At 37.5% G+C, this 26,182-nt stretch overlaps 1 protein-coding gene across 1 annotated transcript; it reads left to right on the top strand.

Annotated features, from left to right (window-relative positions):
• Positions 1-16,770: 16,770 nt before the first annotated feature.
• LOC145108834 (aspartyl protease family protein 1-like) lies at positions 16,771-20,196 on the top strand. Its single transcript, XM_079045926.1, has 10 exons — positions 16,771-17,229; positions 17,696-17,831; positions 18,009-18,250; positions 18,470-18,694; positions 18,920-19,055; positions 19,141-19,214; positions 19,304-19,403; positions 19,501-19,558; positions 19,694-19,765; positions 19,854-20,196. The coding sequence occupies exons 1-10, from the start codon at positions 16,922-16,924 to the stop codon at positions 20,060-20,062; spliced, it is 1,560 nt and encodes a 519-aa protein (XP_078902052.1). The 5' UTR covers positions 16,771-16,921; the 3' UTR covers positions 20,063-20,196.
• The last annotated feature ends 5,986 nt before the right edge of the window (positions 20,197-26,182 follow it).

Below are 26,182 nucleotides of genomic sequence, written 5' to 3' on the forward strand. Positions count from 1 at the left end.
CATTTTTATCAAAGTTAGCCTCGTTTTGCTATTTTGTAATGAAGTTGTGATTCTATATGAGTGTTCTAGGCATAGTACAACCTAGATATGAGTCTTAGGAAGGGTTAGAATGTGTGTAGCATCAATAAATCGAGCCAAACACACCCAACATGGTGTGTGCGGCCAGCCAGCCGCACACAGCCAGCCGTACACCCTCCCAGCCGCACACCCGACCCTATATATTGGAGGAGACCCCTTCATTCACTCTTTTCCCCTTTTGGCTGCACTCTACTTGCTCTCTCTACTTTCTCTCTCTAGAAACTTCATCCAAGAACACTCTAAGGGCCTCAAAAACGTGAAGTACTCCATCATTCAACTTGTTATACTGGTAAGACACCTTAATCTAAGCCAAAAACTCTTCATGTTCTTCGTGTTCTTCATCACTTGAAGGTGTATGGCCGCACACCTTCATAAGGTGGCCGTACACACCTCAAAAACCCTCCAAAGTGAGAGTTTGATCCCCTATTGGCTAGTTGAACTTGGTATCGGCCTTGAAACACCTAAAAATCGACATTTTGGGCATGGATGAAGAGTGTACGGCCGCACACTCCCATGTACGACCGCACACAGGCCTGGCCGCACACCCTGGCCGTACACCTGGCCGCACACACATAAAAGTCGAGTTTGGTGGCCTTACACTCAAATCTAAGGCCCTACACTCATTTAGGGACCTCAATAGGTGTTTGTAACACTTAATTCTAAGTGTTTCCATGTCCCTAAGGTGTGTCCATGTGTCTATTAGTGGTTATATACCCAAAGTGTATTCATATATGTGTTATTACATGTCAAACTAGGATCCGGTTGTGCTCACGACTTCATTCGACACCCGACAGTCCTATATCAATCTTTCTTTCGAGTTACTCACTTCAGGTGAGTTCATACCCCTTAATCAACCTTTGAAATGATTTTAGATGCTTTTATGGGGGGGGGGGGAATACAAGTTGAACTACTAAGTTATTATATCAATCACATGTGGTTAATAACTGTCAATCAAATAGATTTTTGCATGTTAATCTGTTTTATCCAGCTAAAGGTTTTCAAATCTTGTTTTCAAATCTCTTTTTATATTACTAAACTTTTATCAAAGTATTTTAAACTGATGTTCTTGTTAGATTCATGTCTATATAGATATAGTTATATAAGTAGGGTTTGAAGGACTTAGGACTGATAGCCCGCTTTATTTCCTGTTCCTTGTTTGGTTGTGGACTTAGAGTATCCGGTTATTTGTCTGAGTGTCGTTGAAATCCTAGTTATATATTATGTATATCTGTTAGATATTAAAACTCTTACTCCAGTTCAGCGCCTTTGGGTAGCAAAGGTACATAGATAACCTCTCAAGTAAACTATAGTAGGTATAGTTTAGAAACCAACAATAACTTTTATGAGGAGAAAATAGCTATATCAATATTCTAAAACATGTGCTTTTAGTAAAAAGAAACGTATATAGCAAATCAAAGCATGAGATACATCCTCGTGACGCGGATTTCACCGTTGTCGAGTTGGTAACAGAGTCTCCTGGAGGGAGAGCGGGCATTGTGTGTATAGATCTATACGGGACAGACCATCCCACATCCTGACTGCTAGCTACAGTCCCGACCGACCAAGCCAAGGGGTGACAAATGTCACATTTATTTGGACGTCAGCAGATCGTCGTGTTTACATCCGTCAATCAGTATGGTTACGAGTATCTTCACATTTACCTTATAATTCATGGCCTTAAGGTAATTAGTACCACGGTAGTTTCTACATATAAAACTACGGTACTATAATATTTTCCCTAATACATTAAACTTAGAACGTTTTTGACATAAAACGATAATGTAAAACTATATTTTGATAATGATAGTAACATTTGGGAAAAATGCTCTTTAAACACGAAACAGTCGGGTCTTGGTAGAAGACTGTTTTTAGTAGAGAAACTCATTCTTTTAAACATTAAACAGTCGGGTCTTGGTAGAAGACTGCTTTTAGTAGAGAAACTCATTCTTTTAAACATGAAACAGTCGAGCCTTGGTAGAAGACTACTTTTAGTAGAAAATATAGGATTTTCTGGAAGGAATTCAAATACTCTATAAACTTTTATGAGATTATTTTGAGGAAAAACATGTATTTATATCAATGTCATTAAAATACTTATGAACTCACCAGCATTAAAATGCTGATCCTCTCTTTCAAAATAACTTGTATTCTCAGGTCGTCAGTAGACAGGTACACTCCGGGAGTTTTTGCGGAGACAGCCTAGTACCGAGCTGCATCCTATGTTATTCTCTATATCTATTTTTGATGTTGTTGCTAAATGTAATCTATGTAAAAACTTATACTATTAATGCAATGGTTGTTGTACTTTGATTACTATACTGCATGTGTTGTGATACTTGACATGACGTCCAACGCCCCCGAATGTTTCCGCTATTTCGGTTTGGGGGTGTGACAAGTTGCCTATGTGGAATGATTGCAACACAACCTAATTAATGTTTCACAATTGATTGTGGGAACTGGTCTGAAGGTTTCGTTAGATGATGAAGGATCAGAGATCATAGAGAAGAAAACAAAAAACAATTCTACTGAAGTCACAGCGAAAGGGCGAGATGTATCCACTTAATCTAAATCCAATACGAGGAAATCTTGTTGTATGTCTGCTAACAAAGGCTCACTCTAATGAAAGCTGGTTATGGCACCGAAGACTGTCGCACCTCAACTTTAAAGATATCAACAAGCTCGTTCTTGATGATCATCTGAGAGGTCTTTCCCTCTCGAAGTTTTATAAGGAGCATCTATGTGCTGCATGCGAAATGGGAAAGCAAAGCAGAAAGATTCATCCAACTCTTGTAAATACAAAGATCATCGAGCCTCTTGAGCTTTTTCATATTGATCTATGTGGACCATCTGCAATTGAGAGTATCGGCGGTAGTAAGTTTATACTTGTTATTATTGATGATTTTTCTCGTTTCCCCTAGGTATATTTTCTTAAATAAAAATCAGAGGCTACTCCACAGCTGAAGAACTTCATAAAACAAGTGGAAGTTCAGTTGCGAAAGCTAGTTCGTAACGTCAGAAGCGACAACGGATTGGAATTCAAGAACAAAGATTTTGAAGAATTTCTAGCCGAAAAGGGAGTCACACACAACTTCTCTGATCCCTACACTCCACAGCAGAATGGAGTAGTTGAAAGACGCAACAGATGTTTATGTGAAGCAGCCCGAACCATGCTTAGTTTCGCTTCTTTTCCTCTGTATTTATGGGTCGATGCTATTGCTGTTGCTTGCTATACCCAGATCTGATCCTTTCTCAATAAGCGATTTTCTGTCACTCCATATGAAATTCTTATTAATCGCAAACCAAACGTAAAGTTTTTTCATGTCTTCGGTTCCAGGTGTTTCATCTTCAACTCCAAAGAGAACCGAAACAAATTCGTTGTGAAAGCTGGTGAAGGGATTTTCTTGGGGTACTCTCTAACCTCCAAGGCATATAGGGTTCACAACAAAAGATCAAAGAAGTTAGAAGAAACCTATTATGTCACGTTTGATGACAATTACATGAAGAAATTCCAATTAAACGAAGGTTCCATGGAGGAAATCTTTCCTGTTACTGGTAAAGTCACTGCACCGATATCCAACCTATTTGAAGAGTACATGTTGCTTTTTGATGAACCAGAAAAGGCCATCAACTCTGAAGCGAATGCAGCCGATAACAAAATCGATAACCTAAAGAAAATAATCAATGACGCTGTAAAAGACATGGAAAGTGAACTCCAGAGTCCTAGCGAACCTCATGCTTCAAGCACTCCAAAAGATAGCACTCCAAACGATAGCATGCCACTACAGGGGGGGACTCATATCTAATCATGACCCATGGAAGTCCAATCGAGGGGGAGAATTCTGAACCTGATGTTGAAACCATCTCATCATTCGAGGGGGAGAATCAAAATACAAATAATAATTCAGATGTTCAATCAGATTTCGAAGAGGAAGTAAATGCTGAACTGGATCTTGCCTATGATCCAAATTACCCTCCACTCACTAAATGGACAAGAGATCATCCGAAAACACAAGTGATTGGTGAATCATCTGAGGGAGTCCTTACACGCTCTCAAGTTAAAGCGAAACAAACTGCTTTATTCTCTCAAGTGGAATATTGCATGTTTAATTCGTTTGTCTCCAAGATAGAACCGAAAACTGTCTACACTGCACTCGATCATTCTGATTGGGTACAGGCTATGCAAGACGAACTCAACGAGTTTGAGAGAAACCGAGTCTGGAGACTGACTCCTACTCCAAATGATGCATTTGTAGTTGGTTTAAAATGGGTATTCCGTAACAAGATGGATAAAGAAGGGAATGTGATACGAAATAAAGGGAGACTTGTAGTGAAAGGATATTTTCAGGAAGAAGGGATCGATTATGAAGAAACCTTCGCTCCAGTTGCAAGATTAGAATCTGTGCGTATCTTTCTGGCATACGCAGCACATAAGAATTTTGAAGTTTTTCAAAGGGACGTTAAGTGTGCTTTCCTGAATGGGGAGTTGGAAGAAATCGTATATGTTGAACAACCACTGGGTTTCGTGAATTAGAAATATCCTGATCATTGCTACATCTTGACAAAGCAGTTTACGGTCTAAAGCAAGCCCCTAGAGCCTGATATTAAACTCTAACTTGTTTTCTGAAAATGTCTAAATTCAAACAAGGTTCGGTTGACCCAACCTTCTTTCGTAAGAAAGAGTGTGACCACCTAATTATAGTCCAAATTTATGTCGATGACATCATCTTCGGTTCCACGAATCCCAGCTTAACAACTGAATTCCGAAAATTGATGGAGACTAAATTTGAGATGAGCTCAATGGGTCCAATTAATTTTTTCCTTGGCCTGAACATAAGACAGGGACCAGAAGGCATATTTATCAACCATGAGGCTTACACAAAGACTTTGCTAGCAAAATTTGGCATGATGGGAGACTTAGGAGTGAAGGTTCCAATGGCTTTCGGGACGAAGCTGACACCATCCCTGGATAAACCAGCTGCTGATATGACTCTCTATCGTTAGATGATAGGATCACTAATGTATCTTACAACTAGTAGATCGAATATCATGTTCTCTGTCTATTATTGTGCCAGGTTCCAAGCCAATCCACGCGAACCTCACATGGTGACTGTTAAGAACATCCTCGGATATTTGAAGCGAACCTCGTCTCTCGAAATATGGTATCCAGCCAAATCAGGCTTCTTTGTTCAAGAATTCTCTGATGACGATCTTGGAGGATGTGGTCTAGACCGAAAGAGCACAACTGGAGGTTGCCAATTTCTTGATGGTAAACTCGTCAGCTGGCAGTCCAAGAAACAAACTTGTCTATCCCTATCCACTGCGGAAGCTGAATATAGTGTCGCAGCATCTTGTACCTCACAGGTCGTCTGGATCCAAAGCCAACTAAGAGATTATGGCCTGAATATGAAGAAAATTCCCCTATATTGTGACTCAGAAAGTGCAATCCGTATTTGTCACAACCCAGTGCAGCATTCCAAGATGAAACACATTGCACTGCAATATCACTTCATCAAGGATCACGTAGAAGACGGTAATGTCGAAGTTCACTTCGTTCGATCTGCTGATCAATTAGCTGACGTATTCACGAAAGCTTTGCCTGAAGCAACCTTCAATAGAATACTCCAAGGCTTAGGAATGATGGAAGCTGAATCTGTACCGAAACCATCTTCGCTTCATTAAGTTTCACTTTCGCTTTCGCCTCTTTAAAAATTAACAAGCGAAATAGAGCAAACGCTCGGTCTATTTCGGTTCCGGATTTTTCGGTAACCGAATTGCACCGAACGCTCGGTAAATTTCGCCTCATCTATACAAAGGCGAACGTTCGACTGATTCCTTATACATTTCAAAACACAAAAATATTTTCTTGTATTTCCTTTGGATTCTATCTTGCTGCTTGTCTCAACCATGAATCATGGGGAAGGTATATATTCTTACTCTGTATACTAGCTAAGTATCCCTAGAAGCATGCTGCTGCATGTTGTCCAAAGCCTCACAAACTCTAAGTGAAGCCTTACTGATTCGATATATACAAATTGTTTCTTCCCAATCAGACTGCAAAAATCACTTAAGTAATGAGCTACCTTACACTTCTCACACTGAGTTAAGAGTTATCTGCTCGGTCCTAATTATATAGCAGAGGTACTTTCGGTTCCTTAACTACCTTTATACTTTTCTCCATCTCATTACGCTTCATAATCGTAACCCCTGAGACTCTCAGCATTTACCACTGAGGTTTATGGTTACGCAAAATCTGTGTTAATGATCTTAGTTTCGTTTCACCACGTACTGAGTGAAACCCACAATCCAATACCTTAACTGAATTGACGGTGAACAATCAAATGTTCTAGTTTTTCACTCATGTATTAACGAAACCACATTTGTGGTCGGTACCATGAAATCTTGTTTATTTTTTTATGAGATCTTTATGAAATGCTTCAACACAAGGACATTTCTACCCAAAAGATCCAGTTTTAATTTTATTTTGAGATTTCTATTTTCTCACCAAGTTACTAAAAAATGCACCAACCTACTTCTTGTTTTTTGCTACACTGGCTACACAAGTACTTCACTCAACTTTCGGTCTTATATCAAGGTCCGTAGTTCAGTTGAAGCGAAAGCCATCCATAACCGAATATTGAAAAGACGCCTTTCATTGCTTCTTAACAAGCATTTGATCGTACTTCAACGGGAAACCACACAGACACTTCTCAGTCTCTCTTGACTTTGAAGGAAGCGATTCGTGCCCGGGATCCACAGTTTTGTGTCTTTAAAGACATCACTAATATCCCACATCAATAACTTGATTTATTTCTTTTCCTTTGGCACACTCTTGCACGAAGTTCTTTATGATCTTCCAAAGTCTGGTTCGTGGTTCCATTGGAAATTTTCTAACTCATTGTTTCGCTTCTACAACATAACGGTGTTCTTATTATTAAAGAAGTGACAGGTGCTCGTCCATCTTTATGGAATATAAGGCAAAAGGGAGAATTGGTTTTGAAAAGGAATTTGAAATGATTGGTTACTTTGCGGAGGAGATGAATGGATAACATTTTGAAAAGGTGCGTGAATTTGAAATGTTACCCTATCATCACGCCGTTGTCGAACTCTAATAACTATAACTGCAAGTACGAATTCAAAATCCGATTAGCAATCATAGCTCTCAAAAATCCGTTGTCGAACTCTGAACTAGTCAATGACGTGTCCTTTAGATAAGGGATCATATAATCCTCCATTCTGCAAGATATCGTGTGGACAAAGACATGGAACATAATCATTCTCAATGTCCAACAGTTTGTTTCCCAACTTCTGATTTGTTTAACATAGAACTTAATTGAACGCATCAATTCAGTCCTGACCGGGCCCGACACATAAGTAAACACAAAATCATCGAGGGGACCAAGATATCGCTTTTACCCTCTTAGGATAAAAGGAACAGATAAACTTTGACTTATATGATTTTACTATTTACTCATCAAATCGTACACAACAACACGTTTTATAACATCAAGTTATTGATGTGTTTACGCATTATAAATGTACAACCAACTTGTAAACAACAACTCATATATCCCGGTTTAAAGATTATACGATATTATTGTCTCACAGTCACTCGTGATAAATTCAATGAAGTGATTCACATGAGCGTGTATTTAATCCAATACTCAAATCTTATTTCAGAAGTACTCATGAACGTTGCGGCAAACCTTTGCTATGTCTAAGCACTTAGACAATATACAAACCAATTCATGACAGTCTAACCTCATAACTTACTCCCAAAGTATGATTGACTGTGGATAATTTGAACAATCTAATTATTCTGGAAGTAAAAACATGAAAACGTGAAACAATAGTAAACAATCGACACAAGATAGTAAACTTTACTCATAAATAAATCTCCATTATTTAATCATCAAATGACAATTACATTTATCTATTACAAGTTTCTAAACATCTATCTAATCACTAAAACTAATATCGTCCTTCAGACCAATGCTCATCGCATGTTGTAAGTGCTTAACCCTGATTAGACCCTTTGTGAGAGGATCTTCTGGGTTCTCCTCTGACGATACCCTCTTGACTACGAGGATTCCCTCTTCTACCTGATGTATGATGAAGTGGTATTTTCTGTCGATGTGTCTGGATCTACCATGATCCCTTGGTTCCTTGGTTAAGGCAACCGCTCCTTCGTTATCACAGAAAATCTCCATAGGCTCCTTTATGGCTAGTACAACTCCAAGGTCTCCAATGAAGTTCTTCAACCATATTGCCTCCTTCGACGCTTCGCTCGCTGCTATATACTCTGATTCGCACGTTGAATCAGCCACAGTCTCCTGCTTGGAACTTTTCCAAGTAACTTCTCCTCCATTTAGGGTAAATACCCAACCCGAATGAGACTGGAAGTTATCTCTGTCGGTCTGAAAGTTAGCGTCACTATAACCTGTCACTCTCAAGTCATCACTTCCACCAAGTGTAAGGACCCAATCCTTAGTCCTTCGCAAGTACTTAAGAATGTTCTTAACTGTTGTCCAAAGAGCTCTACCCCGGTTCCCTTGATATCGGCTAACCATGCTCAACGAAAAAGCCACATCAGGGCGAGTACATGTCATAGTGTACATGATCGAGCCAACGATGGAAGCATATGGCACTCGACTCATTTCCGCTATCTCGACATCGGTACTCGGACTATGAGTCTTACTCAGCTTGGTATTGCTTTGGATTGGCAGTTCCCCTTTCTTGGAATTCTCCATGCTAAAACATTTCAGCACCTTGTCCAAGTAAGTACTTTGACTAAGTCCTATTAGTCTCCTGCTTCTATTTCTCAAAATCCTTATCCCCAAAATATGACCAGCTTCTCCTAGATCTTTAATAGCGAAACACTTCCCAAGCCAGGACTTAACCTCCTGCAAGGTCGGGATGTCATTTCCTATGAGCAGTATGCCATCAACATACAAAACTAGAAATCTAACTATACTCCCACTTGCCTTGACATACATACAGGACTCATCCTCGCTTCTCGAAAATCCAAACTCTTTGACTTTCTCATCGAAACAAAGATTCCATTTGCGAGATGTTTGCTTTAATCCATAAATGGATTTCTCAAGCTTGCACACTCTATTAGAGTATTTAGTATCCACAAAACCCTCTGGCTGACACATATGAACATCTTCAGCCAACTTCCCATTAAGGAAGGCAGTTTTGACATCCATCTGCCAAATTTCATAATCATGAAACGTAGTGATAGCTAACATGACCCTAATAGACTTGATCTTGGTTACTAGTAAGAAAGTCTCATCATGGTTAGCCCCCAGGGTTTGAGTAAAGCCCTTCGCAACCAACCGTGCCTTGAACGTATGCACTTTTCCTTCCATGTCAGTCTTCTTCTTGAAGATCCATTTGCACCCAACTATCTTCCGACCTGGTACATTGTCAACCAAGTTCTAAACTTGATTGTCATACATGGATTCGATCTCACTGTCCATTGCCTCTTTCCATTTCGCAGACTCGGGGCCCACCATGGCTTCCTTGTAGTTAGTAGGCTCATCCAAATTTACCAGTGTACTATCACTGATAAACGTATCTCCTTCCGTAGTAATATGAAAACCATAAAGCTCAGGTGCCATCCTAACACGATAGGAACGTCTTAAAGGTAATGACACATCAATCGGTTCAACAGGAATCTCTTCCTCAAGTTGAGTGCTAGTGTTAAAGGTTCCTTCACCGCTTGAATCTTGAAGCTATTCAAGATCAATTTGCCTCCCACTGTCCTTTTGGCATATGAGTTCTCTTTCGCGGAAAACCCCTCTCCTTGCTACGAAGACCACATTATCACTGGGTCTGTAGAAAAGATATCCAAAAGATTTTAGTGGGTAGCCGATGAAAATACACTGCTCACTACAAGGTTCAAGCTTGTCGTGAGTTTCTCGTCTTACGAAAGCCTCGCAACCCCAAACCTTGATATGTGCCAACGAGGGAACCTTCCCTGTCTACATTTTGTGAGGTGTTTTGGAAACCTTCTTAGTTGGGACTAGATTAAGGATATGGGTGGCAGTCTTCAAGGCATACCCCCAAAATGAGATAGGTAACGAAGCTCGACTCATCATGGAACGAACCATGTCCACCAAGGTTCGATTGCGCCTCTCAGCTACACCATTGAGGCTATGGTGTCCTACGCGGCGTCAATTATGAAACAACTCCACATTCCTTAAGATATTCGTGGAACTAGATACTAAGATACTCACCACCCCTATCTCTGAGCATCTTTATCTTCCTGCCCAATTGATTGTCTACTTCTTGCTTAAACTCTTTGAACTTTTCAAAGGTTTCTGATTTGTGCTTGATTAAGTAGATATACCCATATCTGCTATAATCGTCGGTGAACGTAACGTAGAAGCGGTTAGCATCCCTTGTGGTGGATCTGAAGGGCCCACACACATCTGTGTGTATGAGATCCAACAATCCCTCACCTCTTTCATAAGTACCAGTGAAAGGTGATTTATTCATCTTTCCAAGTAAACAAGATTCGCACGTGTCATCTGACTTTAGGTCAAATGAATCCAAAACTCCATACTTTTGGAGTTGGGCTATGCGCTTCTTATTGACATGTCCAAGACGACAATGACACAAGCATGTCTTGTCTAAACCATTAGACGAATCGATATGCAACACATTATTTCCTATGTTGTCTACAACCATCACAGTTTCATATACACCATTACAAGGCAATGCTTCAAAATATAAAGTACCATTATAGAAAGCATTAATAGAACCAACTTCATTATTAAATGAAAATATAAAACCTTGTCTGTACAAACCATGAAAAGAAATAATATTCCTCGTCATCTCTGACCAGTAGCAACAATCATAGGAATTCTAATCCTAACCCACTACTAAGCACTAAAGAGTAAATCCCGATCTTGGTAACATGAGACGATTTCCTATTCCCCATTATCAGGTTCATCTTCCCATGTTCACATCCCTACTTCTTCTTAGCCCCTGCAAATCAGAACAAATGTGAAAACCACATCCTGTATCAAGGACCCAAGAACTAGCATGTGATGAGTTATTAGATTGAATAGTATAAATACCTGCGAATGAGGGCTTTATCTTCCCATCCTTGATGTCCTGCAAGTATTTCGGGCAACTTCGTTTCCAATGCCCTTTATCGTTATAGTAGAAGCACGTTGCTTCTTTAGGATATGATGAGGGAGTGGCAGAACCGACTTTACCTTTGGATCCATTTGAAGAGGATCCATCATGGGACTTTCCCTTGTGGATCTTAGAGGGAGCTTTCCTCTTTTTCCCTTTACCATGTCTTATAGCGAGGACCGGGGCAGCAACAGTAGGGGTGGACTCGACAACTTTGCCTTTAAGTCCACTTTCAGCAATTCTCAACAAACCTTGAAGTTTGCTCAAAGTGACTTCCTCCTTGTTCATATGATAAGTCATCTTGAACTGATCATAACAAGGAGGTAAAGAGTGTAGTATTATATCAATCGTTAACTCTTCGTCAAAGTTGACATTCAACTTGAGCAGACGATCCACATACCTTTGCATCCTTTGCAAATGGCTCGCGATGGACTCTCCATCTTTCATCTTGGTTGTTATCAGCGAGGCGACAATCTCGTACCTTTCTTGACACGCGCTTTGATGGTACTTTTCCATCAAATCCTGGCACATGTCATAAGGCTAGTAGTCCTCGTAGAACCGCTGCAGCTCAAGAGTCATAGTGGCTACCATAATACACGACACTTTTGTCGCGTCTTTTTCGTGAGCCCTATACTCAGCTATTTGTTCAGCAGTAGCTTTGGTTTCGTCTATCTCTTTGAGTTCTTTGTCGATGACGTATTCTTTCTCCTCGTATCGCAGGGTCATACGAATGTTGTGAATCCAATCATTGAAATTGGATCCATCAAAGGTGACCCTGCCACAAATGTTCAATAGAGAAAAGGAGCTTGAGGAGTTGGAGTTCGAGCCAGAAGCGTTGTTTAAGCCAGACATCTGAAAAAGAAAAGGAACAAAGTTTTGATTTGATAAAAGATCCTTAATATAACACCCAAATGAAATATTAAGGCTAGGACCCAACACAATAATTCACAATTCAGAAGAGGGATGTCGTAATCCAATTGCAAATTATATGAAGGTAGGTAAATGACAATTTACCAATTCCACCACGAAAAACAAAATGAAGAATTAGGTTTTAAATGAAATGAAATTCCTAGATTCTTTTGAGATTCATTGAACTTTTCAATGGCATGTTTAATCTCGATTATGCCCTTCAAGTTTGTGACTGGGATACCGAGGATCACAAACAAGGTGTGAATAACCATGCAAATTATCTTGGCACTCTCGATGTCATTTACCACCTAATCAATGTGTCGATTAACCACACACGCTCCATTGATCTATGGTAATTCGCGAGCTACCCTTTGTCACCCTTGTTAGTTCAAGTTAGTGTGCCGGTTAACCACACACGCTCCGCTAACGACTTGGCAATGTGCAGAGTGCAATTTCATGGACTAGCATCATTTTCACATTTTTCCTAAGGTAACTAAGATTGGGAATTTATAAAAACATTTAGTTACTTTATAATATTCACTATACTTATTAATGAGGAATTAATGTCCTATCCTACCCGTTCGGCTAACGACCCTCCACTAGTCAAGAGTGCAGTGGGTAAGAGTGGATACACAATGACGGTAATTTTATAGGCCGCTTCCTTAAACACCCCTTATAGACCAGTTTCGTGAATGAGGTCTACTAACGGTAAGACTGACTCATCTTATACATATTAATTTTTAATATTATAATTGTATAAGGGTTGTATTTTAAACCTTTTAAAACACTATGGTTTTAGAATTTAATACTTAAAAATTAAGACTTTTAATCAAATTTTAAATTCCAAAACTTGAGGGCAAATTTTGAAACTTTTCAAAACTTCTAGATCAAATTTTAAATAATTAAACTAATCACATAATTTTGGACATTATCTTAAAATTTGATCATTATCTTTTAATTAGATGAGAATATTCATTACCATATCAGAAAATTCGAATTTAAACAGTTAAAACAGTTTAAGGTAATGATCCTTATCTAATTTAGGCTTGAAATCCAAAAAATCTGCCAACTGACGAACAACTCGTCGAGTCAGGGAATGGACTCGTAGAGTTCATCAGGCAGTGAACAAAAAACGATTTGGTTTCAGCTTTGGCAAAACACAATAGCATCAAATATAACAGAAAAACACCCTAATCTTTGATACAATTGATGGGTTTTGAGCATTACAATATTCCTATGGTGCACATGCAACCCTAATTGCTTTGGATCTAGGTTTTTCTCAAGTTATACATGCAAATTAATTTTCCAAAGCAAGAACCCTAATTCTAAGATATAAAATCGAAATCTAATCATGTTAGGGGTAGAAGAATACCTTTCTTGTTGATTGCTTGATCTTAACCTTCAAGAGCTTAGTGCCTCAAGTGCTGCACCTCTAATGGAGTCACAAACACCACTTAGAAATGGATGAACAAGAGAGAGAGAGAGAGAGGTGGAGGCTACAGGATTTTGGCCAGAGTTTCTTTTAAGGAATCAAGTAGCCGATTTCATGAGCCTTGGGGTTCCTTTTATAGTTGAGGCTACTAAAGTTTTCAACTGGAAACCCTAATTCCCTTGCTTTGGCCCTAAGCAATCCACATACCCCCATATGACAGGCCTTGGACGAAAACTCTATGGACTTCCCATAGATTTTCGTCCACCTCTTATCAATATGATCCATTAGCCCAAACTACAACTATTACTGATTTACATAATCAGTCCCCGTTCTTTTAATCAGTTTCTTTTGATCACCAAATTAATTCCAAATTAATTTATGATCAATACTAGTTAAATAATATGATTTATCAATTAATATATTATTCTTATAATATATTAATAAATCATTAATTAACCTCTTTATCCATAATTCATCCTATCAAATTGCTATGGTGAAGGCAACCCAAAAGGACCATGCTACTATCGGGTAAAGTACATACCAATTATAGTTATGGGCTTAGACACCTAATCCAACAATAAGGACCAAGAAAACCCTAAGAGATTTTGAATTTCAGATGAAGACCTCAGAACTTTATTAATCAAAACCACCTTTAACATTAAGGATTTCATGCAAATGCATAAGCAAAACACCGACTTACTACCCCAAACATACACTCATTGCCTACAATCCCAACCGACAATCCGTTACCTGACATGCCTATATCCAAGGAAAACAGACCCTTGATCGCCTCACTAAGCATCCATACCACATCAATCCTCATGCGTGTTCCCACATTGCCATGCTGCTACCAAACACCGCAGCCAACTAGCCCCCATGTTGGTTTTACACCCCAACTCTGAAAGTCACAAGCCTGTTCACTCCTTCTCGGAAAACTATTAGGACATAATCTTCGACATAGACAACGACATTCCAATCCATCTGTCAACCACTTAGCTTCCAGTTGCCTAACCGACAATCCGTTACTTGACTTGCCTATATCCAAGGAAAACAGACCCTTGATCGCCTCACTAAGCATCCATACCACATCAATTCTCATGCGCGTTCCCATGCTGTCATACTGCCGCCAAACATCACAACCAATTAGCCCCCATGCTAGGTTTACACCCCACCTCCGAAAGTCACAAGCCTGCTCACTCCTTCTCGGAAAAATGTTAATACATAATCCTCGACATAAACAACGACATTCCAATCTATCTGCCAACCACTCTGTTTCCAGCTGCAATCCTCAAACCGATGATAACAATCGTTTCCTTATTGAGTCCCGCGACACAAATGCACGACCTTGAGCAAGGCCCTAGAGACCTTAAAACCAACAAACTCACCTAGGTATACCCCAGTCAACTCAACTAACATCGCCCCTAAGGCCCAAAACAATTACCAAACCCATCCTCATGCCTGAACATCATAACCAAAAGATTGACAGATATGGAACTAGTGCCACAAATCATGGTATCAAACCATGCTATCTTCCCCGATCAGCTCCTTATAATCTTCGAATTTTTTCCCGATTCAAGTATGGATCCTGTGCTTCTAGTAGTATGGGCCCAATACTACCTTCCACACCTATCCATACTTTCCTCAAGAATCATGACGGGTCCTCTAAGTCACATACTCATAATAATACTCCCAATACCTGATCAACAACGTAGCAACCATACTAAAATACTTCCTAAGCTCTCCTAGGATTCGCCACTTCCCGTGCCATCAGCTGTTGAAGATCCCCTACTAATGCCAACTAACCACTTCATGAATACAATTACATGCAACAAAGCTTAAATAATCTTTCGACTAAAGGACTCAACCCTATAACGGTTAGACTCAAACGAGAGTTGTGTAATAGGACAAAATCCTTTACTTTAAGATTACTTATCCTTCATAGCATGTAATTTAGTGTATTCATTTGATAGTCGACTCGCATCAATATGAGTCCCACATAGCACAAAACAAGCAACGTTCGAGCAGTGGAGTCGACTTGCACTAAGACACATTAAAATCAGACAAATCTTCATACACAATTCCCGACCTCTAGGCCCAAGCATCTAGGATACACCCTCATCCTGTCCTCACTCTATCAGGAGTGACTAATGTTAAGTGAGGACTGTGAGGACAAATCTTTGCTGCGAGATTGAAAAAATAAAAGGTGGAGATTTGATTTTATTTATCGTCAATATCTCACGAGATGATATGATGTTTTTGTAATTATGTACGAGATTTTGACATTTTATTTATCGTCAATGTTAATTTTTTGGAGGTTAAATAGGTAAAAGGAAAAAAAAAGAAATAAAATCCCCTCCAGCGTCGTCAATTCCCCCATAGCACAAAACAAGCAACGTTCGAGCAGTGGAGTCGACTTGCACTAAGACACATTAAAATCAGACAAATCTTCATACACAATTCCCGACCTCTAGGCCCAAACATCTAGGATACACCCTCATCCTGTCCTCACTCTATCAGGAGTGACTAATGTTAAGTGAGGACTGTGAGGACAAATCTTTGCTGCGAGATTGAAAAAATAAAAGGTGGAGATTTGATTTTATTTATCGCCAATATCTCACGAGATGATATGATGTTTTTGTAATTATGTACGAGGTTTTGACATTTTATTTATCGTCAATGTTAATTTTTTGGAGGTTAAATAGGTAAAAGGAAAAAAAAAAGAAATAAAATCCCCTCCAGCGCCGTCAATTCCCCCCCCCCTCCCCCTCTCTTCATCTTTTCTCTCTCTGGCACTTGTCAATAACTGAAACACAAAAAACCACACAAAATAACCGTACAAAATCCATGCGGTTAATAACCGAAACACAAAAAAATAAAAACTGCACCGCAAAAATAATTGCCTAACCGCACCGCAAAAATAACCGTACCAAGCGGTTTTGAAAATGGATTAATCGCATTTGCGGTTAATGGTGAAGTTTTGGTTAATAATCGCACCGAACCACACATCGATCACCCTTACCTTAGAGTAATACATGAGAAAACAAAACTATTTTTTATTAATATAAGGAGATATTGAAAAACGTAATGAAATGTGAGAAAATGAAGATGAAAAATAGTGATTTTTTAATGAATCGTCAATAGTTAAATTAATGATCGAATATATTTGATTTTCAACCGAAATAAAATTCAATCTTCCATAAAGTTTGGGCGTTTAAATCCTCAAAACCTTCCCACCAACCGTCACTCCCACCAGTCACCACCGTTACTCACCGTCTCCACCATTTTACAGATCTTGGATTCTTCGAAACAATCCCAATTCAATTCAACTAAATGACAAAACCCATCTCAACAATCTAAATGCAAACTTTTTACTTCTTCTCCATCATTTTCCTTTCAGTTTGGGCCAACAATTTCATTCAACACTCTAATGCCTGCGTCTTCACGTTGAAGATGCACCACCGCTTCTCCGAGCCGGTGAAGAAGTGGTCGGAAGGTATTAACAAGCTCACGCGCGGAGATTTCCCTGAAAAAGGCAGCGTCGAGTACTATTCTCAGTTGGCCAACCATGACAAGATATTCCGAGGCCGGAGACTCTCGGATTCCGACGAAGAACGCCTCACTTTCTCCGATGGAAATTCCAGTTTTCGTATCAGCTCTTTAGGATTGTACGTATTCTTTTATCTACTACATTCTCCTTTTTTGTTTCATTCTATTCAAATCTTGAGTTCTTGATTTAGGGTTTCTGGATCGTATATTACTATTCACGGTGTACTTTTCTCAGAAGTAGAATAAATCGGTTCCATGAAACTACTTAATTCACTTTCTTCCTCAAAAAAACCAACATTAGAAGTAATTTACATGATCATCAAGTTCAGTTTAGGGTTTCTTCTTGGGGATTGGGCTTAGAGGGAATATACATTATACATTTATACCCAAACGATGTTATACAATTGAACAACACAATGCATTAGCTACTAGTACATGATTTAGTGAATCAATGAAACATGAACCCTAATTTACCAAAACAAGAATCCCGAACTCCAAATTTCCAATTCCATACCTTGATTTAGTGAAGCTATCAAACATGATCTCATTTACAGATTCTAATTATGTGTTTTTTTGGTAATTTAGTTTGCATTACACAACTGTTTCATTGGGAACCCCTGGCCAGAAGTTCATGGTGGCTCTTGATACTGGGAGTGATCTATTCTGGGTGCCATGTGATTGTACCAGATGTGCCTCCATTGATAACACAGCTTATAGCTCTGTATGTTCTTCTATTCATTCTCAATTTTCATTCATTCACAATTTGCTTAATTTGTTTAATACCCTTCAATAGCTTCCATCTTAATCATTTCAAACAACTTATGATGTTGAATTTTGTCCCCTTTGAAGGACATTTTAGACTTTTCCCACACCGTAAATCTCTCTTGTATTTCCTTAGGATTTTAAGCTGAGCATATACAGTCCAACAAGATCATCAACAAGCAAAAAGCTTACATGCAACCACAGTATGTGCACTCATCGCCATGATTGTGAAGAAACTGAAGCTTTTAATACTTGCCCCTATTCAGTTTCTTACGTTTCATCTCAAACTTCAACTTCCGGGATCTTAATGGAGGATCTTCTCCACTTGGAAACAGAAGATAGTGAAGGCGAAATCATCGATGCCTTTGTCACTTTTGGGTAAAATTCCTATAACACAAAACAAATTAAACAAATTATACTGCTTTTGACATGCATTGGACACAGACCGAAAAGAAAAAAAAAACCAGACACTGATGTCAATATAGGACAAAAGTGAAAAGATGTAGCTTTTTGTCCTTCCCAAAAAGGTGAAACAAGAAAGATATCTTTGTCTATGCAAATGACGTAAATGTCCTTTTTAAAATTTGAAATTTGCAGATGCGGGCAGGTGCAAAGTGGTTCATTTTTAGATATAGCTGCCCCAAATGGTCTTTTTGGGCTTGGTTTGGAGAAAATATCGGTTCCAAGCATTTTATCAAGAGAAGGTTACACCTCGGACTCATTTTCTATGTGTTTTGGACACGATGGAACCGGTAGGATTACTTTCGGTGATAAAGGCAGCCCCGAGCAAGACGTGACTCCGTTTAATTTAGATTCATCGCAGTAAGTTCCAAATTGTGAAATGTCAATTTTACCCTTACAAAACAAAACGGTCGAGAATTTGACAGTCAGTGTGGGAGTTTCAATTCCAAATGTGGATTGTTTGGGCTTTTGGCCACTAGCTTGATTTACATCTCACATGCTGACAGTGTGTGCCAGATCAGCTCAGGGGTTACTGGAAGAATAACCTTTTCTCAGAAACTTTATATTTGTTTTTTGCTTGTGCAGTCCGACGTATAATATTACCGTAACGGAAGTTCGTGTCGGTTCCTCGCTTATTGATTCGTCTTTCTCGGCTCTTTTTGATTCGGGCACCTCCTTCACCTATCTCATTGATCCACACTATACAAGATTAACACAAAGGGTAAGCAATAATTTAAAAAAAAAACTAATCTTTTTGTATTTTCTTTTTGCATGTTAACTTTATAAAAATTCATTTCGTTCTTCAGTTTCATGTACAAACGAAAGATTCACGACACCCAAGGGATCAAAGGATTCCTTTCGAATATTGTTACGATATGAGGTATATACTTTTTTTGATTATTGCCTCTTTTTTATTTTTATTATAGAATATAATTAGTGACCAAAAGTTTGTTGCTATTATGTGAATAGTCCTTATGCAAATACTAGTTTGATCCCGAGTATAAGCTTAACAATGAAAGGGGAAGGTCAATTTTTTATATACGATCCCGTGATTGTTATCTCAACAAATGTAAGCCAATTGTCACCTTAATATCTGTGTTAGACTGTTAGCAGTAAGGAGGTGAAAATCTATATAACAGTTAATAATCGCGATGTTTTTGATGTAGAGGGAAGTTGTATATTGCTTGGCTGTTATCAAGAGTACGGAGTTGAACATCATTGGTCGTAAGTTTTCAATTACTTTAAAATGTTTATAAATTTTATAGTAACTTACATTTTTGGTCCCTAAGTAAGCCAATTTTTACAATTTTGATCCTTATTTTGTAAAAGGACTAATTTGGGGTTGATTTTTGAATACAGAGAACTTCATGACTGGATACAGAATCGTATTTGATAGAGAAGAACTTATTCTTGGGTGGAGAAAGTCCGATTGTAAGTTCCGTTTTTGTTTTTTTTAGAATTCAAAACAAGAATCGAAATCAATTTTCTTATGGTGGTGGTTGTTTTTTTGTTCATGAAGGTTACGATATTGAAAATTCAACTGATTCAAGTTCAAAACCATTGAACCCTAACGATGTTCCGCCGGCGGTGGCGGCAGGGCTGGAAGGTCACCGTGAGGGGAGCGTAAGCACAGGTCGGAGCTCCGGTGGTTACTGTAAGCGGTTTTGTTATTCGATTCAAACGTGGATTTGCCTTTGCCTGTTGGTTCTATTGGATCTTTTGTTGTAGATTCGTTTACTTTTTGTATTGAAAAACGCCGATAGGAAATCTTATAGCATCTTTGATGAAATTTTGAATAGAAATTACTGTAAATACGTTACAGATGATCGTTTTCGTAAATATATTTTCTTCTTTGGCTTTAATTGTTCTTCTTGAAGTCGTGTTGCGATTTATATATGAAATTTGTGGGCTTATAAAATTCGGAAACTGAAATCAAGGTCTAAAACTCCATCGTCGTCGTTGAGCTCGCCGATCCGATCATCTTCGTTGGCGTGAATGGAGAGAGAGATTGAGTGATGCATTTTGGTCTGACTTTTGACTTTTGAATTTACTTTGAAACTTAATTAAAGGAAAAATTACAAATATATAACCAAAAACTTTAATTATTTAGTCAAATTTAGCCAAAACAAAAAAATAAAATTTTCTTAAATAACCGTTAAAATTGCGTCTTATTTTTGGTCCATATCCAGCCCAATATTATGTAGTTATAAAAAAATAATTTTTTCATATTTTTATTCTAAAATCACAGATTGCCTATAGCCGCCCAATATTTGTGTAGTTATAAAAAAAAAAAAAAATTTCCGATTTTATTCTAAAATCGCAGAATGCTAAAAGCCACATGTGATTTTCCCTTGTTTGATTTTTTTTTTTTTTTTTTTGAGAATTTCATATATGCCCTTCTTAAACATCAAAATATCATATTTACCCAACTTAATTTCTAAATATCATATTTACCCTTCATAAAATTTCTAAATATCATATTTACCTTTCATAAAATTTCAAAAAAATCATATATGTCCTTTTTAAACATCAAAATATCATATAGGCCATTCTTAAATATCAAAATATCGTATATGTACTTTTTAAACATCAAAATATCAATGGTAATATCTAAAATATCCTCTATCTACAACATGATAATAATCAACAACAACAAAACAAAACAATCAAAATATAAATTCCATAGAGAGGGTTGAAGATGAATCTTTTTGTTTGTCAAGAGGGCGACATTCCAACAATTTTTAATTATTATAATAATTCTAAGGTATAAAAAATGATTATAAAATATTAAAAACATTATAAAAAAGGATTTGGGCAAATATGATATTAAGAAATTAAGCTGACAAATATGATATTTTGAAGTTTAAGAGGGGCATATATGAAATTCTCTTTTTTTTCGAATGTATAAGTTGTTAACAGAGAAGGTGTGTATCAATGACTTGTACATTCATAGTTGAGATTAAAACACTTGCGACTTTAACCTCTACGTGCGATTTCCTCTAAAAAAATTCAAACACTTCCACTTTTTAATTAAAAATCATATATAAACATATCCTAAATGTGTAAAACCTATTAAAAAAAGAAGAAAAAAAATCATAAATGGTCCCTGTGGTTTCCCAAAATCTGAAGTTTAATCCCTGTGGTTTAAAAACGTCATAGATGATCCCTATGCTTTCAAAACTTTTGATGTTTGGTCCTTTTTGCTAACTCTGTTAACTTTCCACCGTTAAATGAAGGGTATTTCCGTCATTTACCTATCCAGGGACCTTTTATGAGGTTTTCCTTTCTTTTATTTATTTATTTTTTAAAAATTAAATTTAATATCCAAGGTCTCTCTCTCTCTCTCTCTCTCTCTCTCTCTCGTACACCACCATCGCCACCACCATCCACATCACCACTGCTATCATTAGACCAAAATCACCACCCTTATTTCTCCATTCCAGCACTACAAAACACCATCATCATCGTTAACTTCCACCTGCCAAACCACCACATAACCTTCACCACCGCCATTATCTTTACTAATATCGTATTCTTCATCTTCTTCATTGAAATTGTTCATTTTTTCTCCCATGTGAATACCAAATCAATAATGAGCAAAAACAACCATCCCATTCATTAAACCAATCACAGTTCATCAACTACACTAGAACATAGACCTTCAAAATTATCAGATGCAAAAAATGTAAGAAATCGGAGATCAGTGCTTCAACGAGTCGAAAACAAAATTAGGCAAAACCCCCCATTGAATGAAATCGATTAAACTTGTTTGGAAGCCGCCGAAGCAGTTTCCCTGAAATCAAATGCTAGGGTTTCCAACATATACACAGATCGAACAACCATAAACCCTCCACCACCGATACCATTAGCCATCAGATTCACAACACCACCAGACATAACAACCGCCACAAAAACATTGGTATCTTGGGAGGTTTTTCCGGTGGGGATGAAGAGAGTTTAAGTGGTTTCCAGATTGAAATCTAGTGGGATGAAGAGAGGCTTCTGACTTGAAATTCGGTGAGGATGAAGAGAGATTTCTGATGATGCTCTGATATCCGACAAGCAATGATGGGGAAGCGGTGAAGCTTTCAGACGGGGCCACTGGACATTGGAGGCGATGAAGTTATCGGAGGAGGTGGGAACCGGAAACGGAAATGGTGGGAGGTTTGGTTCACCAGATTGAGATGGATGATTAGATTGGGAAACAAGGATCTATGAAGGTGAATGGTTAGGCTGAGGAAGAATAGTGGGGATCTAGTGTATGTATGTGTTTGTCGAGAGAGAGAGAGAGAGAGAGAGAGAGAGCTTTTATATATTTAATTATGTTTAAATTTTCTTTTTTTAAAAAATATGAGAAAACATCATAAATGGTCCCCGTGGTGGTGAAATGACGAAAATACCCTTCAGTTAACGGACAAACTTAACGGAGTTAGCAAAAAGGACCAAACATCAAAAGTTTTGAAAACACAGGGACCATCTATGAGGTTTTTAAACCATGAGGACTAAACTTCAGATTTTGGGTAAGCACAGGGACCATTTATAATGAATTTCAAAAAAGAATAAAACATGAAATATTACAAAATTTATAAAGTTGTCGGAAGAATATTGTCGGAAAGAGAGTAAAGATCTTCGACTTGAAAATTCAAAAAGAAGGATTATTTCCAAATTTTAGGAATTATATACTTTAGGTCCATGTGTCAAAACCGACCAATTTCATAGCTCACACAATGGTGAATTTTTAGGTAATGTTTAAGGTAAAATGGCAAGTGATTTTTAATCATCTAGTATTTTGATGGCTAAAATTTATAACCTCTTAATTTTTGGTTAAAAATGACTAGATAATTAAAAATTTGTCTATATTTTTAAATTCATCTAAATAAATGCTCGTTTAAAACATGATGAGAAAAAAACCTCAAAATAGTTGGCACGAGTTGACTCTAGATGTTTATTTAAAGGGTTTGTTGGAATGAGTTGACTCATGATGTTTATTTTAAAGGGTTGGAACCATTGTGATGATAAGAAGATAATATATTGTTGTATAATATATAATACTTATGGTTTGTTAATCCAATATGTGATTATTTTTATTATTCGATATGATAATTGTGTTAGATGTCTACTTGTATTTATAGATATACCTGGCGAAAAAACTTCTAAATTTTAATAGTTATACAGTATACTATTGAATTAATAACATATAAATTGATGTATGAAAGGTTAAAAAAACAGGATCCGAAATAAACATGACTAATATATGCTAATATATGCTCTATAGACTATAAATGTATTATCTCGGGAAAAACTTTCGGGTAAGCGCTTGGTTATCTTAAAAATATAAATAAATTGAGCATAAGATATCAATAATGTTTTAATATTTCAGATTATCATTTGCTATTCATAACTTTGAGACCTTATGCTATTGCTTTGATAATAATTTCATAATATACTTTCACGATCATAGTTTGCAGTTACTAATACATTGAGATTGAAAAACAAATTGCATTGTTAACTTTTTGGGGATTGCAATTTCATTTTTATAAAAAAAGACAACGTTCATACTTCATACATCTTAGGTAATAACATTATGATGCCTAAATTCTACCGAAGAGTTCCCAATTACGGATCCTTTTGATTAACTATGTTAAAATTTTGTAGTTACACCTATGTCAAATTACTTTTTTGCCCTCTCATATCCATATATACATTTTTCCCTCGTATCCATAAAAAAAACTAAAATATATACCGGTCTAAGTGTTGATATTCATTCCAACGAGTCTATCAAGATCACAGATGATGCTTCTTCCTTTCTAGAAACGCGACAAACCTAACACATAAAAGATAGTATATCATATAAATCAAATAAACTTTTTGTGAGGTTTTATTTCAATATTGCTAACACTTCAAAAAAGAAAGTTCTCTCTATTATTACTTTTTGTTCGTATTTATTCGATCTTTGATTGATGTCCACATACATCCAAATCAAACAAAATCTTATTTATAAATAATCCACAATTACTATATATTAACAAACTTTATGTATGTTAAAGTGTTATAATTAGAATATACATACTCAACAAATTAAAACAAAAACAATCAAAGTACAAAATTTCATGTAAAAATTATAAATATTGAATTGCATATTTTGTTTTCGGATATAAAATATGAATTGATATAGATAGAGGTTTGGGTTGACATTTGACAATTTGATACATTGTCCCAAGGCATAAATGTTTGGTAAACTAATATGTCCTCATATACAACTATCTTATCAAATATCTAACTTGAATGCGACAAATATCACTAGCTCCCCATCATATTGCGGAAAAAACAAAAACTAGAAATTTAGGCGTATATGTTTCTTAATAGACCCGCAATTTTGTCGTGTTCATAAATATCCTATCCGAAATTTTGGATATCCGATTTTTTGGATTCAGATTATGATAGTTATTTTATACATTCTTTGTTGTTGGAATCGATGCATGATCCATAAATGACATAGATGAATTGGTTAGGTATTTGTTGTTGTTCAACGATCAAAAGAAAAAGGAAAGCTGAACAAGTTAATTTATTCTACTCTATCTAATGTAAACTAGTTGAGTTGAGTTGATGAATGGACAAAACTGCAGAGTTGAGTTGATGATGAATGGACAAAACTGTAGAAAGAAAGCCAACAGTTCTTCCTTCATACTAACCTCATTCCCCTTAAGTGAGCTCTGTCTCTTGGCCGCTTCATTGATCTTCTGAATATACCCTTCAATGGGTGGCATCAATTTTGCCATGAACCTATTCACCGGAAAAGGAGTCAAATTAGAAACCAACGCGCCGCCTCTCTCAAACCTAAACCTTCCGACAACGCCTCAACAACCTCCTTCTTATACTTCAACAACCATGTCTCCGCTGCCTGCCTTGCTCGATGTTTCCTCATCAAAACCCTGCCATACTCCTTAGCTAACTTCCTCCCATCTTCAACTGCAACTCATACCCAGATATGCTTTGACTGTATCTGGTTGAAATAGACCGAAGGGGACTGCAAGCACCCAAATATGATTGACTATATGTTTGTATGGTATGGGGTATTTTGGGGGAAATCACTAAGCTTTGTGCTTACGGTTTTCAGTTTATGTTTCAGGTACTTCCAGCTTGAAGGAGAGGGGCCTCGCCTGATCGCACTGCATCCACCTATGATTTCCCGCATTATGTGATTTTAGGAATTTATATTCTGATAAAATGTTGCTATGATACACTTTTGATTGTTATGATATCATTATCGTATGTTTTGAATGAATTAAAAAAAACATATTTTTTGGTCTTATTTTTTGGGACGTTACATGCAGTGGGAGGTTCCAAGGTTTCCATCTGAGATTCAGAGTTTCCTTGGACTAGCAGGGTATTACCGGAGGTTTATTTAGAATTTCTCTAGGATCGCAGTTCCGTTGACCAGATTGACGAAGAAGAGAGTTACCTTTCGTTGGGGGCCTGAACAACATGTGACATTTAAGACTCTGAGGCAGAGATTATGCGAGGCTCCGATTCTGACCCTACCTGAGGGTGTTGATGACTTTGTGGTTTATTGTGCCGCTTCGATCACGTGATTGGGTGCGATACTTATGCAGCGAGGTCATGTGATTGCTTATACGTCGAGGCAGTTGAAGCCTCATGAGACGAATTACCTTACGCATGATCTGGAGTTGGGGGCTGTGGTCTTCTCCCTCAAGATGTGGCGACATTACCTTTATGGGGTACTTTGTGCCATTTTTACAGATCACAAGAGCTTGAGGTATTTGATGGATCATCTGAATCTAAATATGAGGCATCATAGGTGGCTTGATGTAGTGAAGGACTACGATT

This window comes from Lactuca virosa, chromosome 4 (genome assembly GCF_052849685.1).
Source record: "Lactuca virosa cultivar CGN04683 chromosome 4, Lactuca_virosa_CGN04683_v6, whole genome shotgun sequence".
NCBI classification, from domain to species: Eukaryota; Viridiplantae; Streptophyta; class Magnoliopsida; order Asterales; family Asteraceae; genus Lactuca; species Lactuca virosa.

Coding starts and splice junctions, on each gene's coding strand:
- LOC145108834 (XM_079045926.1), top strand. CDS start 16,922: ATGCAAACTTTTTACTTCTTCTCCATCATTTTCCTTTCAGTTTGGGCC. Junction 18,695..18,919: donor TTTAATTTAGATTCATCGCA/GTAAGTTCCAAA, acceptor TTGCTTGTGCAG/TCCGACGTATAATATTACCG. Junction 19,215..19,303: donor GAATATTGTTACGATATGAG/GTATATACTTTT, acceptor TTATGTGAATAG/TCCTTATGCAAATACTAGTT.